This window comes from Temnothorax americanus, unplaced genomic scaffold (genome assembly GCF_048541705.1).
Source record: "Temnothorax americanus isolate GAGA-0224 unplaced genomic scaffold, ASM4854170v1 Scaffold38, whole genome shotgun sequence".
NCBI classification, from domain to species: domain Eukaryota; kingdom Metazoa; phylum Arthropoda; class Insecta; order Hymenoptera; family Formicidae; genus Temnothorax; species Temnothorax americanus.
Window position 1 is genome coordinate 159,263 of NW_027509526.1, and position 18,504 is coordinate 177,766.

The 18,504-nt window shown below is 42.9% G+C and overlaps 2 protein-coding genes and 1 pseudogene across 10 annotated transcripts in view; 1 reads left to right on the top strand and 2 right to left on the bottom strand.

Moving 5' to 3' along the window:
* The window catches only part of LOC143902061 (B9 domain-containing protein 2-like), a 150,681-nt gene that overhangs the window by 123,461 nt on the left and 8,716 nt on the right, over positions 1 to 18,504 (bottom strand). The window lies entirely within an intron of this gene.
* LOC143902165 (uncharacterized) lies at positions 1,169 to 2,478 on the top strand (annotated as a pseudogene).
* Positions 11,891 to 13,074, bottom strand: LOC143902133 (uncharacterized). The gene is made up of 2 exons (XM_077414837.1): positions 12,537 to 13,074; positions 11,891 to 12,464 (listed from the first exon to the last, which is right to left on the bottom strand). The coding sequence occupies exons 1-2, from the start codon at positions 13,058 to 13,060 to the stop codon at positions 11,891 to 11,893; spliced, it is 1,098 nt and encodes a 365-aa protein (XP_077270963.1). The 5' UTR covers positions 13,061 to 13,074.

The following is an 18,504-nucleotide window of genomic DNA, read 5'->3' on the forward strand; positions in this document are numbered from 1 at the left end:
AAAAGTTTAGAAAAATCGCTAACGTTTTCATAAATGGTAATACTATGTCTGCACATGAAGCCGTTTACCATGTCCTTGGCCTACCACTTTTATTATGCAGTAGAGCTTTGGTTTATTAATACTGTACCACAAAAAGAGCGTGTCCGTATGTTGAAAAATGAAAAACATTTAAGAAAACTAAGTGACGATTCAACAGATATATACTATAAAAATATAATTGAAAAATACAAAAATAGGAATTTTCATAAATTTTCAGATGTTTGTCTGGCCGAATACGCATCTAATTGTGAAGAAAAACAGAGTACATACAAAAATGATAGCGATGATGATTATGATGAAGACAAAGAAATTATAGAACGGAAAGAACATAAAATTATTAGATTTCGTCGTTACAAATTGCAAGAAGATCGATATAATTATTTCAGAGAACAGGTTTTGGTAATTATATAGAATAGCTACTGCACCTTAAAAATGAATAAAAATAGGCTCATTCGACGCATTTTGGCACGAAACGAAAGAATCTGGCAGAAAAATGTGGCGGTCTGCCCCGCGACGCGAGATATTAAACGTTAAAGTTGACAGAAATCAAGTTATGATTCCTGTCATACCGACGACATGTAGCGACTACGAACATGCCCTGCAGCCATATGCGCATGCTCAGTGGCCGCACGCGCATGCAGCAGATCACGTGACAACTGTTTGATTGGTGAGTCAGAAGTGTAACATAATTCAAAATGATATTCTTTCGGCGTATAGATTAGTGATGTTTTAAAAGTATTTAAGTGTTTAAAGCGCGTCAACTAACCTATGTAGATTAGTATCGCTCTTTAAAAGTATTTAACTGTTTAATGATTTTCGTTAAAGCAGGGCACACACACGTGTGTATGTCCTGCTTTATAGAAGTTGTGATTTTCGTTAAAACAGGGCACACACACACGTGTGTGTGTTCTGCTTTATAGAAGTTGTGATTTTCGTTAAAGCAGGGCACACACACTGTGTGTATGTCCTGCTTTATAGAAGTTGTGATTTTCTACAATATATAAATATGTGCTTTTCATATACCAACTATTCTCTGCTTTAACAAATTATTTCTGTTTCATTAATTTCAACGTTTAATATCTGTAGCAGAAATAATTTGTTAAAGCAGAGAATAGTTGGTATATGAAAAGTACATGTTTGACGACTTGACAAGTTATGAAATCTCTGTTATACCGACGAAATGTAGCGACACAATCGCGAAATTTTAAACAAATGAAGCGCGCCAATACAATGTCTGATATGGTCGTATGCACCCGTATGCAAAATAAGAATTGTAATAAAAATAATTAATCTAGAGAAAATGCTGTTTTTTGAATTTATACAGTTAATGGCGAGTCATGAGAAATTAGTGGATTTTTTAATTCAACACGGTTGCCATCAAAAATTAATTGTGGGAATTGCGGTGTAGAATTAGCTATCAATAAAGAGACATTATTGTTCCGATGTCAAAGAAGATATGCTACAGCAACTTCTTCAAAAAAGAAACGTGTCTCCAAATGCTGTAATTTTTTTAAAAGTGCTAAAGTAGGCACTTGGTTTGGAAACAGCAATTTGGAACTCGCTACAATTTGCAAGATTATAGCGAGTTTCCTAATGCTACGCCCTCCTCGACAAGAAGACCTCGAGGAAGAACTTGGTGTTTCTCCCAACACGGTTGTCGACTGGTTCAGTTTTTGTCGCGAAGTAATATACTTTAATTTTATGCACTAATTTTAAATATCTACATATATTAATATTATTATTTTTTTATATTTACAGGTCTGTGCGTACTGGGCTGATAAGTGCAGTGAGAAACTTGGTGGTCCAGGACGCATCGTTGAAATCGACGAAGCAAAAATTGGCCATCGTAAATACAACCGTGGTCGCCTTTTGAAAGGCACTTGGATATTTGGAGGATACGAGCAAGAGTCGAAGAAAATTTTTATTGTGCCAGTAGAGGACCGTACGGAACAAACGCTCCTGGCATGCATTAAGGAGTGGATCCTGCCAGGAACAACGATTGTTTTAGATTGTTGAAAGTCCTATAATTGTCTTAACAATGAGGGCTTCCAACATCTGACAGTCAATTACACGTACAACTTCGTCGATCCAGATACTGCGGTAAGTAACGACAAAACATATGATAGTTACAAGTACCTATATGTTAAAATAAATACTTCTTAATTTACAGGCGCCCATACTCAGCACATTGAACGTATTTGGAGAGAAGTTCGAGCACATATTCCAAGATACGGGACTCGATCGTACCAGGTTGAGGGATATTTATTTGAATTTTTATTCAAACACGCTCATCCTAGGCCTGAGAGAATAAAAATCTTCTTTGACGTCATTGCTCAGATGTATCCTCCATTGTCTATTGTCGAGGCCGGGCAAGCAGATTAATTAACATTTGGAGACACATTTTCGGAACAATAAGAAATCTGTGTTACAACATCCGCATTTCTCACAATTAATGTTTGATGTATCCCGTTGTGAAGTCTAACAATATGTTGTGAGGCGGAAGTCGCCGTGTCGTTATTTCGACACCTAGCTGCCAGCGCTTCTTCCGAATATTGCCAAATCCACCTGAGCTGGCATTCCGGGTGTTGCAAGTGGCATCCCGGTCACTCACCCGGAAGCAAAAGCGCTGACAGCTAAGTCAGCATCGCGGAAGCAAATACGCGAGTGATAAAAGCCCGTCCTTCCGAGAAGCGGCGGGCAGTCTAGAACGTAAGACTAATCGCGCACGACCAACGACAACTATCCTATTGAGAACGCCCGCGAGTCAGGGCAACGAAATCAACGAAACAAGTGTATCAAGAATAAAAGGTTTTTTATTAAAATATCGTCAAGTAGAAAACTCTGGCAACATCATTCCTCCTTCCTCCCGGCGGATCCAAAAGAACTCCGTGCCGATCCCTCGAATCAGAGATACGGCACAACAATTGGTGGCAGCGGTGGGATCTGCCAACCGGACGGGAGGACGTCCTGCCAGATTGCGCCTGCGAAGGGAACGGATCGTTAGACGGCGGTAAAATATCCCGGAGAGGAAAAGCCAGCCGGATCCCGAGTGCGTGAAACGACGGCAGTAGCCCCGCGTGCTATCAGCGACACCGGAGAGGCCCCGACCTACCGCACGGACTCGCCAGCCCGACGCAGCGACGCAGGGACGCAGCGAGCCAGCGAAGCAGCGCAGCAAGGACGCAGCAAAGCAGACAACGCAGAAGCAGTGAAGCGGCCCTGTCAGACTTGACGCGGCAGAAAGCGGTCACGATGCACTACGCGGCGGTACTGTAAGTCAATACGCCATTGTAAGCCGATACCGGCACGCGCCGCGACGCAACCGTTATACCTCTGCGTGCGTACCCCGCGATAGCGAAAACCGGATAGCGACAGAAATTTTCGCGATTGCAGGCAATACAACCGCGAAGCGCCGAAAGATTTTCGCGTTTCAGGACGCTAAAGCATAAGCGCCGATAGATGTCGGACGACTTGTCCCGGCATCCCCCTGTCAGCAACGCATCATTTGTGTTAAGCGAGCGCGCGCAACGAGCCATCGAAAATAGTATCAGGAATCGTTTTCGCGCTACACGACTCGCGAACGACGAATTAGATCGCGTGCGAAGAAACTTAGACGCGCAACTCGACGACGCAAGCTCGCCGGTGCTCGAGCTACATCCTAACGTCATCGTAGAACGCGAATTCGAATTCTTAGACGCTAGTCTTTGCGACGCGAACAGAAACCCACAAGATAGCGTCGACAACACAAGCAGCGACAGTGACGCACACAGATTGCCCCCGACCGACGGTGACGCACGATCGGACACCTCGGCCGACACTCAGAGCGAAAACGCAGGAAGAGGAGAATTCTCCCTGACGTCATACGAAAGCGATATATTCGACCCCGAGGAAGAGGATTATACCCCCCGGGCCGACAGAATGAGCCAGCCACGAGCTGCCGCGACCATCGCGCCGCGAGAAGACATATCCCCGGCGCAAATTAACGCGGAAATAGAGCGGTTTAGACCCGCGGAATATGGGCAACCGCCCAAAGGCGACCAAGATCGAGCCCCCGAGCCGACGCAGGTAAGCCCCGGAGCAATGAGCTCCGTGCTCAGCGATGTCCTACGCATGATGCGCGACATGCAGGAACGCATGGACCGTACAGAAGCCGCAGAGTTCGAGCGCTCTGTAGAAGTCCTGCGCGCAATTCGCGAGATGCGGGAACGCATGAGCCAAATGGAATCCGCCACTCACGACCCCCCCGATGCGCGAGAACGACGCGTACGGACCAGCCAGGGCCCGCTGGACGTGACCTACGGACGAACGCACAGCGACGTCCGTAGTCAGCCAGGGCACCGTCTCGGGTTCCTCAGCCTAAAGGAAGCCCGTAACATGATTCCCGAAATGAACGGAGAATCCCGAGAACGCGTTCGCGAATTTATTAATGCAAGCACTTACGCGATGAAAAATATACAGCCCGCGGACGAAACCATGCTCCTAGAAGCAATTTTGTGCACAAAGTTCAAGGGCAAGGCAATGACCGACTTCGACACGCGTGATATTCGCGACTTCGAGCAGCTAAAACGCGAACTCGAAACGGAATATCTCGGAAAACGCGGCATGACCCATCTGCAGCTAGAATTCAACTCGCTAAAACAAAAAGCGGGAGAAAGCGCGCAGGAATTCGGGCGTCGAGTCGAGAAGCTCGCGAGAGAACTGTATGAGGCCATGGAAGAAGGCCAAGGGCACTCGCAAGAGCAGCAAAAAGCGATATTGGAAAGTATTAAAATGCAAGCTCTGCATAACTTCCAAATCGGGCTGCATGATGATATCAAGATGCTGGTCCGAGCACAGCGATATCCAAGCCTACAGGAGGCAATAACCGGCGCCAGTGCCGAGGAAAAAGTTAGAGGCCCCTCCCCGCGGAACGGACAAGCAGTAAACAGAAATAGATTTAATCAGGGAAACGCGCGAAATGCGGGAAACGCGACTGTAAAATGCTACAAATGTGGTAAAACCGGCCATTACGGGCGAGATTGCCGTATGAGCCAACAAGCTAATAAATTCCTGCTGCCGCGAGCAGATAAGCCCGGTGGCATAAATATAATCGAGTGTACCTACTGCAAGAAAGCAGGGCACAAGCGCGACGAGTGCTGGTCGTTAAACGGACGGCCGAAATCCGAGCGACCGCGCCGACCGAAACAGGAAAGTGCGAAAAAAGCACCGATAGGCACAGTAAGAAAAACCAAAGCGAGCGAATCTAGCGAGGACGCACCCTCCGACAGCAGTAGCGAGGAGGAAGAGAAGCCGAAAAGAAATAAGGCACGCGCCGCCGAGACATACCGAGTGTCTCAGGTAACGGAGAAACACAAGAAGGGCCCGCTAGATATCATAACACTGCCTATACAGGAAGCGGAACGAGGAGAAATGAATCTTCTATTGGATTCCGGAGCAACTCTAACATTGATTAAAGTAGGCAACCTAAAGGGAAAAACAATGGTGCGAGAGGAGAAACTGGCATTAATCGGCGTAACAGGACACCAAATTCACACGCTAGGAAAAATAAAAGCGACCGTAGATCTCGGAAACAAGAAAATACGTCACACAATGTACGTAGTAAAAGATGACTTCCCCATCGAATACGAAGGAATATTAGGGAACGACTTCCTAACTAAACATAAAGCCGATATCTCAAACACGTCAAAACAGTTGAAAATAGGCAAAGCCATGTTCAAGCTACGACCGTATCAAAAAATAAAACTACCTCCCCGCAGTGAAACCATTGTGAAAGCCGTTACAGATCATAACCGGGTAGGCATAGTGAAAAGCGGTGAACCTGCTCCCGGAGTTTTCATCGGGCATTGCCTCGTAAAACCCGTCGAATTTACTTGCCCGGTCAGCATATTGAACGTGACGGACAAGCCGGTGGAGATCCTCACTCCACACGTAACGTTAGAAGACCTGCCGGCGGACGACGCCGCGAGCGTACTCACGTTACAGGCAAATGAAGAATACGAGACTGTCACAGAGCGACAAAAGAAAGTGCGCGACCAAGTACAGCTCGATCACCTAAACACAGAAGAGCGAGAGGCAGTAGAAAAAATTTGCGATGAATTTTATGACGTTTTTTACCTAGACGGAGATAAACTAAGCGCCACTACAGCAATAAAACACGAAATAAATACACGACCCGATAGTGCGCCAGTAAATGTAAAGCCATACCGGTTACCCGAGAAACATAAGGCCGAAGTAAGGAAACAAATACGGAAAATGTTGGACGACGGCATAATTCGTCCGAGCACAAGCCAGTGGAACGCGCCAATAGTAGTTGTCGCCAAGAAACCTGACGCGTTCGGCAGAATAAAATTTCGCGTAGTGATCGACTTCAGAAAAATGAACGATCTCACCATGGGAGACTCCTTCCCCATGCCAAATATTACAGACATACTTGATCAGCTAGGCAATGCGAAATATTTTTCTGTACTAGATTTAGCCTCGGGATATCACCAAATCCCGATGCATGAAGAACATAAGCAGAAAACGGCATTTTCGACTCCAGACGGACATTTCGAGCACAACAGAATGCCATTCGGTCTAAAAAATGCACCAGCGGCCTTTCAGCGATTAATGTATGCGGTATTAGCCGGACTGTTAGGATTGAAATGTTTCGTGTATATCGATGACATCGTTATATACGGAGCATCGCTGACAGAGCACGTTAAGCGGTTAATCGCAGTACTGCACAGACTACGAAAATACAATCTTAAGTTACAACCGAACAAGTGTGCATTTTTACGAAAAGAGGTCATTTACCCAGGGCATGTGATATCCGAAAACGGAATATCGCCAGACCCGTCTAAGTTAGGAGCAGTAAAAGAATTTCCGACCCCGAGAAGAGTGAAAGATATACAATCTTTCATCGGTTTAGCCGGATACTATAGAAAATTTATCGAAAACTTCTCAAAAATAGCCAAGCCTCTAACAAAGCTCACAAAGAAAGGAGAAAAATTTAATTGGTCAATCGAACAACAGAACGCGTTTGATCTACTTAAAGAAAAATTAACGACAGCCCCGGTATTGAATTACCCTGACTTTAGCAAAGAGTTCTTGGTAACTACCGACGCGTCAGATTACGCCATCGGAGCCGTGCTCTCACAAGGAACAGTAGGCCAAGACCGACCGATAGCGTACGCCAGCCGAGTATTATGCAAGGCAGAGCAAAATTATAATACCACAGAAAAAGAGCTATTAGCAATCGTCTGGGCGGTAAAACATTTCCGTCCCTACTTATATGGCGTTAGATTTAAAATTATAACCGATCACAAACCATTGATCTGGCTATTTAATGTAAACGACCCCGGCTCCAGACTAATAAGATGGAGGCTAAAACTAGAAGAATACGATTACGAGATCGTACATAAAGCAGGAAAAAACAACGTGAATGCCGATGCATTGAGCCGAAATCCGATAGCCGAAACATCAGCGATAAATGTAACGCAACAAGACGACGACCCCCCGAGAGAGTATTCGGAGGAGGAAAAGCGGCAAATACTCTACGAGTATCACGACTCGCCTACGGGAGGGCACCAAGGAGTCACGCGAACACTAAACCGTATCCGATTACAGCACAGCTGGCGTGGAATTACGGCGTATGTAGAAGATTACATTAATAAATGCGAGTACTGCCAGAAGAACAAATTGAGTAGGAAAACGAAAATGCCAATGACTATTACAGATACGCCCGAGCGACCATTCGAAAAATGCGCGCTCGACATAGTAGGCCCACTAACAGTCACGAATAACGGAAATAAATACCTCCTCACGTTCCAAGACAATCTAACGAAGTTTAGCAAGGCAGTACCCGTAGAAAATCAGGAGGCAAATACAGTAGCAAAAGCCTTTGTAACGAAAGTAGTCCTAGAACACGGAATACCGGATAAAATTCTCACGGACCAAGGAACAAATTTCACAAGCGAGATATTTAAGAACATGTGCAAGCTACTGAAAATCGAAAAAATACAGACAACAGCATATCATCCCGAAAGTAATGGAGCGCTGGAAAGATCGCATCGTACTCTGGCAGAGTACCTAAGACATTACATAAATAAGGACCAAACCGACTGGGATGAGTGGATACCCTACGCAATGTTCACATATAATACGACGCCTCATACGACGACAGGACTCACACCGTTCGAACTTGTCTACGGACACCAAGCGAACCTACCGACAGCCCTAACAAGGCCCCCGAAACTAACATATTCGTACGAAGATTACGCGAAAGAATTAAGAGAAGCGACAACTCACCTACCCCGAGGGACACACTCCCCTTTTAAATTACAAATAGACAATTGAAAAAACATCGAAAAATTTGTAAAAATAAATGCGTACTACAACAATTCCAACGTCTACACAATCCTAACCTTCCCGATTACCACCTACCCCAATTACGAAAAATGTGCGAGTAAACCCCCCCGCCGATGTACGACAATAAAAATGTATTCATAATCCCCAAAACCTCATATACTCTATTGGTTATTAATAAAGAAGATCGAAATTACCTAACACTAAAAGGAAATAACTTAGACAAATGTACGCGCTCCGACACAACAGAATTTGTATGCGATACAACCTATCCCGTATATCTCATAACAGCGCACGCATCATGCGAGGTGCAGATCTATGTAAGAGCTAAAAAGAAAAACAAACAAAAATACGCGACGCGACTTCCTCACACAACGAAGAGCATAAAATAATAATAATAACAATAGAAACACAAAATTTTAGAAAATGACAATACATCACAAGATGAATAAATGCGAAAAACTTCAATTTGAAATCTCAGTTTTTCTTTCCCCCAGGGGGAAGGGATGTTGTGAGGCGGAAGTCGCCGTGTCGTTATTTCGACACCTAGCTGCCAGCGCTTCTTCCGAATATTGCCAAATCCACCTGAGCTGGCATTCCGGGTGTTGCAAGTGGCATCCCGGTCACTCACCCGGAAGCAAAAGCGCTGACAGCTAAGTCAGCATCGCGGAAGCAAATACGCGAGTGATAAAAGCCCGTCCTTCCGAGAAGCGGCGGGCAGTCTAGAACGTAAGACTAATCGCGCACGACCAACGACAACTATCCTATTGAGAACGCCCGCGAGTCAGGGCAACGAAATCAACGAAACAAGTGTATCAAGAATAAAAGGTTTTTTATTAAAATATCGTCAAGTAGAAAACTCTGGCAACATCATTCCTCCTTCCTCCCGGCGGATCCAAAAGAACTCCGTGCCGATCCCTCGAATCAGAGATACGGCACAACAATAAGTCAATTTTTATTTCATATTTTAATTAATCATTTTTATTCTATTAACATGTTATATATATTTTCGATGTTTAAATAAGATAATTTTTATTATTTATGCATTGGGTTAAAATTTAAATCCAACATTTTTTTCTCATAAACGCTGTAGCTATATACATTGCTGCGACGAATTTGCCCGAATTCCTACAAAGTATAAAAAACAATAATACTTATTTGATCATATAATTATCAATTAAAATTAAGTTACCTCGTGATTTAAATAACGGAATCTATCCTAAATATTCCGTTTCCTCTCCTCTGTGTATGCGTTTCTCAATGTAAAACGTAGAATATCGTGCAAAAAATCTTCGGAAACGTGATTTAAAATTGCAAAATTTACAATGATCATTCTATTATGATCTTTAAAATTTTTCTCCCAAAACATCTTCCGAATAAATTTGGGCCATGTTTTCGCATCGCCAACAACATCTTGTACCGCGAGCCACGGATTATTATTTATTTGCTCGACTGAATACATTTGGAGGTTGTAAATAATAATTTGAACGTCGCTGCGCTTGTGGCCACAGAACTGACAGAGTATGCGCGTGTGGCCACGGGGCATGTTCATGGTCGCTACATCACGTCGGTATGACAGGATTTCTAACCTAAGAATCGTCAACTTTAACGCTAAATATCTCGCGTCGCGGGGCAGACCGCCGCATTTTTCTGCCAGATTCTTTCGTTTCGTGCCAAAATGCGTCGAATCAACCTATTTTTATTCATTTTTGAGGTGCAGTAGCTATTCTATATAATTACCCAGGTTTTATTGTTCTTGCCTTGGAAAAACGAAATAGATGATGTAGAAACAAAAAATTGCAAAAAAATTTATATAAAAAATATTCATTTAATTGAAAAAAATAGAAAAACATTTTCAGTGATAGGTGATGCAGAAATTGACAATCCACTGACTCAAGCACAAAAAGATCTACAAGAAATAGAAGATGAAGAAGAAGAATCTTTTATATATATATGAAAACAAAAATCCCAAAAGAACAAGAGATAGATATATTTGGTCAAACAGGTGTAGCGGATTGTTCGAAGGAAAGTAGAAGAAAAATAAGTAGTTCTCCTAAAACCACAAAAGAAGAAATGATGAATATACTTCAAAAATTAAATGACAAACAAAGAGAAATTGCAATGCATATTTTACATTGTTTTAAAACTAATAATTTACCAATTAAACTATATATTAGCAGATCGGCGGGTGTTGGAAAAAGCATGGTCATCAATGCGATTTCTCAGCTATTATTAAATTATTTCGAGGATATACCTGGTGAAAAGAACAATTCGGTCAAAATATTATTATGCGCACCCTCCGGAAAAGCAGCATTTCTAATAGGTGGAGTAACTTTACACACTGCTTTTGCATTACCAATTGCACGGTATGGAGAACAAATGCCAGAACTGTCAGCAGACGGGGCAAATACTATTCGAGAAAACTTATTTAATTTACAATTATTAATTATAGATGAAATATCGATGGTGGGTAGTACAATGTTTAGTCGGATCGATACAAGATTAAAACAAATAATGGGTCGTAATAAAAGTTTTGGAGGAGTTTCTGTCTTAATGGTCGGCGATCTTTATCAATTACCACCGGTTATGGATACTTCAATATATTTATGCACAAAATCGTGCATGTTAAGCTTATTTTCAGACCGAATAAGTAACATTTGCTTCGCCAGTGAGAATAATAAATACAATTAAGCATTGTTATTGACTGTAACTGGCAATGATTATAATCGTAGCAGCGATTATACTCGTCGTGACGAATCGTCACCAGTAGGTAAGGTAGGCCGGTTCTATCCATGGAGCAATGAGGGGGGGGGGGTGAGGGGGGGGAACCGCGGGCGGGGAGACCGCGGGGAAAGGGGGAACCGCGTGTTTCGCGCCGCGGGGGAGGGGGAGGGGGGACCCGCATGTTTCGGCGTCGCGGGAAGGGGGAGGGGGAACCGCGTTCTTGGGCGCCGCGAGGAAGGGGGAAGGGGGAACCGCGTTTTTCAGGCGTCGCGGGGGAAGGGAAGGGGGAACCGCGTTTTCGCCGCGCCGTGTTTTCCGGCGCCGCGAAGCGACCAAGTTTCCGCCGCGCCGCGGGGCGAGGGGGGATCCGCGTTTTCGCCGCGCCGCGGATCGTTCGCGTTTTCGGGCGCCGCGGGGCGAGGGGACCCGCGTTCGCGTTTCGCCGCGCCGCGGAGTCCGCGTGACGTCACACGGCACGCTCGCGTTATCTCCCCCTCGAAGATGTTTCTTTCCCGTCCCCCCATTCGTCTTCTCGTTCGCGCGGTGTTCCCCCCCCCCTATTTGCGCGAGTCTTCTCGTTCGCGCGGTCTCTTTCCCTCGCGCGTTCTCGCTCGCGATCGCGTATCTTTTCTTCGCCAACGATATTTAATCGTTCAGATCTTCGCAATATTTAATTTTTAACATTACATTTAAGTAAACGATAAACGAAGACAGCTTTATGACAGAAAATGGGATGAATGGTAAATGAAAAGGAAAAACTTTTTAACCATATTATATACATTTATTTGTCATGTAGCGCATTATACATAATAGTATCTAAAGCGTAGGCCAACAGTTCGCAATCAATAATCGAATTTTCATCATAAATTTTACGCAAGATTGTAACTGCGTTACATTTATTGGTGATACAATTTTGACGTAAAGTTGTTACAAACTGTTTGAATTTTTCACTTACGCCGTGAACATTTTGACATAGTTGAAAATACACGTTCTCGACGCAATGTTCTAGTTCGAACAGAAAGAGTACTGTTGACGGTTTCATGTACAAGCTGGTGCCGCATGACGTCAATTTTACAATATCTGCGTCACGTATTTTAACAAGCTCCAGATCGCGAAACGTTAGCGATGATGGTGCGGATGACTGCACGAGTCGCTGTATATCTGCATGTTTTTCGATGAATGTCACCCACGTTGCATGTGGCAGAATTATCCGATTGCCTCGGTTATCGCCAATAAGTATATCCACAGAGGACATAGGTCCCGCGTTGATTCCAACATCCAAAAATTTATACGCTGTTGATGTCAAGGCAAATCTTCTTCCCAAAATACGTGGCGTGTAGCGGGGTTTATCAAAACTGAAAAAAATACAATTATATGTTTATAAAAATTTTTTTGCACAAGTATATATGAAAATTAGCGGTACATACTCATTGTGCTGTTTCTCGCACGTTTCGTCCTGAATCGGAACGTAGTAGTTCGCACCGTGAGTGTTCATCGTATCTGGAGGATGTTTGCGACGTACTCGAACCGTATCGAACTCTCGACTGCGCTCTAGAATCCTCGTAGACCATTTATACATACCCAAAACTGCAAATCTTGCAAAAATAGCGCCAATGCTCGGCTGCTGCATGGTGACCGCCACCACAATCCACATATACGTTAAATGTGATATCTTTGTCAAGAACATTCGTGATGAGATCACCTCATCGGGCATCAAATATGATTTCTTTTCAAGAGCATACGTGTCTCGCGATGATTTCATCGAACACGTGCAAAACTGCAAAATTTGCAATTTCGCATAATTCAATGGAGCGTTATTGTTTTGAAGAACATGTCGCGACATGTCTCGCGATGATTTCATCGAACACGTGCAAAACTGCAAATTTTGCAAATAGCGCCGATGTACGGCTGCTGAGATGAAATTAGATACGATAAGCAAACGATGCATCATTAGTAGAATATAAAATGACGAATATAGAGAATTTCGCCGCGGAGCGGGGCGAGGGGGTCCGCGTTTCGCCGCGCCGCGGACTCCGCGTGACGTCACACGCTCCCGCTCGCGTTATCTCTCCATCGTAGATGTTTCTCCCCCGGCCCCCGGTTGCGCGCGTCTTCTCGTTCGCGCGGTCTCTCTCTCCCGTTCGCGCGTTCTCGGCCCCCGTTCGTGCGCGTCTTCTCATTCACGCGGTCTCTCTCTCCCCCGTTCGCGTTCTCGTTCAGAAATTATACAAAAACTACAAATAGAAAAATTGCTTACCACCGCTTGATTTCAACCTAAAACCCCCGGCTCTTGAGTCACCTTCCGCACTGTGTGTGACACAACATTGATTGTCTTTTTATTGTTACACTTATTGTTACACTTATTGTTAATCTCTTAGCAGTATAGGTTTCTTAATTTTAAATAATATACACTTAAAATATTTTTTCAGACACTTCCATTTCTTCATCGTTTGCTTCAACTTCCATATCATGTCCTTCAAACTGCAATTCTTCGAAATCCATTTTTTACTTTAATGATGAAATCGCGGTGTTGCACTAACGCGTCTAAATCAATTAGACGTTATATTCTCTACTGTCTTCTCGACCGTCTTCTATTCTTTTCCAATATATTTGATAATAGAGAAACATCCAATTCGATTGGCGATTGGCGATTCCGATTTCGCGACGGATGCTTCCCAGGAAAAAATCTACAAACACATATATATGCGGCCTCTCTCTTTGCTTCATACAATGTCTCTTTTAAACATTTCATGATCATCAAAATCCTGCCACATTAGTATTTCACGACATTCATAAAATTCGAGAAACTTCCGATGCGATCGGAGATCGGCGATTCCGATTTCCCGACGGATCTGATATCTCGTTACATCGACGGTCCGCGGATCCCCATTCCTCACGAACGGATCGTTGATTTTCACGATCGGTTTCCCTTCAGGATAGAACACTGGTTTGCAAAGTTTTGCGTACTCGCTCATAACGGTGGGCTTTGATATACAGCTTAAGATGGCAAACCAATTGTCTGTATAAGCCGCACGATCAAGCACGTCAACCGACTCTTACTTCCAATCCACAACTACTGAGCATACCTTCAAATTCATCCTTCTACATCTCACTATTGTCACAGCGTTTGTTTATCCTATCTAATTTCACAATGATCTCAGCATCCGTACGGATGCGCCTTGCGAAAAATCTACGATGTACAGTTTTGCACGTGTGCGATGAAGTCACCGCAAGACATATTCTCGAAAACGATATCGCACCATTAACTTTCAATGGTTTAATCTGTAATACTGCTATTGAACAGCTATTAAACAGCTAAAAACAGCTATCAGTATAACTGCGATGTGTATAACCGCTATTGAACCGCTATCAAACTTCTTTTAAACAGCTAAAAACAGCCATCAAACAGCTATTGAACAGCTATCAAACAACTAAAACAGCTATCAAACAGCTCTTGAACAGCTATCAAACAACTAAAACAGCTATCAAACAGCTATTGAACCGCTATGAAACAACTAAAACATCTTTAAAAACAACTATCAAACAACTAAAACATCGTTAAAAACAACTATCAAACAACTAAAACATCTTTAAAACATCTAAAACATTTTTAAAACAATTATCATGCACTTAAAACATCTATATTATACTACAAAGTATGTGGGAAAAGAAAATAAAACGTTTATATATACATATATAGTTTATTTCAAAAAAATCATATTTTTTCTGGTGTTGCGACCACCAGTTAAATATTTTTAATACATTTTGTAATGCGCAATTCTTAACATGTTTTCCGCATCTTACAGTATTAGTAACATCTAGATTATTTAAAGATTCGATATCTTCGTAATCTGCATCCAAAGTCTCAATTTTTAGATGTCTTCTCGCTTTATTCTCAAGCAGATCCACCAGCCATTCTCGTTTCTGGCATCCCTTGACGTACACAAGAGTCGACGTCTCGTCACCCTCTCCAACCACTGCTGATGTAATTAGGTGTTTCGCCATGCTGTACGGCACGTTTCCATCCTGCCATCGAAGTCCATGGTGATTTGCAATCAACCAGGAAGCGCATGAATTATCGGATTTCGCGAAGAGACTCCATGGCATGGGACATGTAAAAATATAATGGGCCAAAACGGTCCCGTTTCTCAGCACCGCCACCTCCTTTACGACAAATTTCATCCCGACGGTGAATCCTTGCAGATCGACAAACGTTGGTACGATCATAATGAAACGACGAAGCAATCTGTATCTTATCGCGCTACATATGTATCTCTTATATCGCAATATCTGCTGATATTGCAATTTACATGATTTTGCGCACTACGTTCGACAACGGACAGTATTCGATTACACGATCATGCAAGATGAGACAATAGGCTGTAGTATTTGCCGGTACATTCTCTTTACAATCAAATTCTATTCGCACATCCACGGTGGCGCTCTTGACAGATTCGTTTTGTCGCGAGCAATCAATGACGACAAAAGGTCCTTCCGTTAGGAATGTATACACGCTGCAAAGCGTATCGAAGCTGTCGTATCCGTAATAAGCTTTACGAAAACGCGCGTACATATCGAAAAGGACGGCGTATCGATTTTTGCCAAAATCTAGATTCAAGTCATTGTACGGATAAAATTCCGAGTTTAGATAAAGTTTCACATTGGTCAAGTTACAGTCATCGAATACGCTAACATCTTGCGACATGATATTCTTGCGGCCGGTCTGCAGCGCAAAGATAACGTACCGCGGCTTCTCCTGCGAGAAGAAATTTTTTGCGAAGACGCGTCATAGTACGCGGATACGATGACCTGTGGCAGGCGGATGTGGTCGAGATGCGACCATACACGCGATTTAACAGAGGCCACCACTACATACTAGACGGCGGAAGATGTCCGAAAAATCTGCAGACTGACAAGGGGAAAGAATTTTATAACGCAAACGTGCAGAAACTCTTGAAGAAACATAATATCAAAACTATTCGACCTATTCCGTAATGAAGGCATCGGTCGTCGAACGATTTAATCGCACGCTCAAGAATGACATGTGGAAAATGTTTACGCGCAATGGAAATTACAAATGGATCGACTCGCTGTCAGGTCTCGTATCGGATTACAACGCGCGAAAGCATCGAACTATCGGCATGCGGCCCATCGATGTTACCCCCGCGATCGCCGACAAGCTCCTAACAACGGTGTACAGTCACGTAAAGATCGCTGCTCCCGCGCGATTCAAAGTGGGCGACTCGGTACGTGTGAGTAAATTCAAGACAATCTTCGAAAAAGGATACACGCCAAATTGGACCACGGAAGTATTTAGAATCGTCAAAGTGCAGAAAACTAATCCCGTGACGTATCTGTTGGAAGATTCCTTCGGAAAATCCGTCGCCGGTGGCTTCTACGAATACGAGTTACATCGCGTTGCTAATCCCGACGTGTATCTCGTTGAAAAAGTTTTGCGCAAAAGAGGGGATGAAGTTTATGTAAAGTGGTTAGGATTTGATAATTCACACAATTCATGGATACACAAGAATAATGTATTGTAATTACAGTATAAAAATATACATATATACATATGAGTCATTTATTTTCCTAAATATCTAAATGTATTTACAATATATTTACAGCGGTATTAACAATATATTTACAATGGTATTTACAATTGTATTTTATAATGTCCCCATGGCAGCGTTTCGGTAGAACCGGGTATAATGTATCGCTTATCATCGTACGGACTTAGAGCTATTTTTGTTTCAGACACGGTGTATACCTCGTGTTTTTTGGCTCTTATGCAGGTTTGCTGTCGCGTCATTTCAATTTCGTCGCGCAGACACCGCGTGTAATCGTCGAACGTTATCGACCTGGCTACGACGTTACTCTTAACACCTTTAACCTTTTTCGTATCTTTCTTACCGTCCACTCGCAAGGCGTACATCTTTGCTCTAAGCCCGACGAATTCTTGACATCAACAGCGTATAAATTTTTGGATGTTGGAATCAACGCGGCACCTATGTCCTCTGTGGATATACTTATTGGCGATAACCGAGGCAATCGGATAATTCTGCCACATGCAACGTGGGTGACATTCATCGAAAAACATGCAGATATACAGCGACTCGTGCAGTCATCGGCACCATCATCGCTAACGTTTCGCGATCTGAAGCTTGTTAAAATACGTGACGCAGATATTGTAAAATTGACGTCATGCGGCACCAGCTTGTACATGAAACCGTCAACAGTACTCTTTCTGTTCGAACTAGAACATTGCGTCGAGAACGTGTATTTTCAACTATGTCAAAATGTTCACGGCGTAAGTGAAAAATTCAAACAGTTTGTAACAACTTTACGTCAAAATTGTATCACCGATAAATGTAACGCAGTTACAATCTTGCGTAAAATTTATGATGAAAATTCGATTATTGATTGCGAACTGTTGGCCTACGCTTTAGATACTATTGTGTATAATGCGCTACATGACAAATAAATGTATATAATATGGTTAAAAAGTTTTTCCTTTTCATTTACCATTCATCCCATTTCCTGTCATAAAGCTGTCTTCGTTTATCGTTTACTTAAATGTAATATTAAAAATTAAATATTGCGAAGATCTGAACGATTAAATATCGTTGGCGAAGAAAAGATACGCGATCGCGAGCGAGAACGCGCGAGGGAAAGAGACCGCGCGAACGAGAAGACTCGCGCAAATGGGGGGGGGGGGAACACCGCGCGAACGAGAAGACGAATGGGGGGACGGGAAAGAAACATCTTCGAGAGGGAGATAACGCGAGCGTGCCGTGTGACGTACCAAATCGGTGTTCCATCTTACATTGTTATTGCGATGATTATTGCCACATGCCTCGGTGGTCGAATTGGTACGACGCCCGCACGGAATGAGGGAGGTTCCAGGTTCGAACCCTGGCTGAGGTAAGATTTTTCGCAATAAATTTTATTATTTAATCAAGACGTTTATATTATAAGCATCTAAAATTACATCAATTAAAAATGACCAAGAATCGTTGGTCGAAAAATGGGGTGACGATTCGTCACGACGAGTATAATCGCTGCTACGATTATAATCATTGCCAGTTACAGTCAATAACAATGCTTAATTGTATTTATTATTTTCAGACAATGTTCTATGGAATAAATTTGATTATTTTGAGTTGACAGAAATAATGAGACAAAAAGAAGATAAAACATTTATTGAAACTCTTAACAATCTTACAAAAAAAACAATGTCTAAAAATAATATTGCACTAATTAAGTCTAGAGAAACGTCAGAGGGAAATGTTCCAAAAGATGCAATCAGATTATATGCTGATAATCGTTTAGTAGATAATTTTAATCAATTAAAAATTAATTTAAAAGATGGTATAGCTTATGAATGTATAGCCAAAG

Bases quoted from the DNA above. Each gene is read 5' to 3' on its own strand.
- LOC143902133 (XM_077414837.1), bottom strand. From the start codon at position 13,060: ATGATGCATCGTTTGCTTATCGTATCTAATTTCATCTCAGCAGCCGTA. The intron at 12,465-12,536 runs GTATGTACCGCT...TATTTTTTTCAG, and splicing joins TGCGAGAAACAGCACAATGA to TTTTGATAAACCCCGCTACA.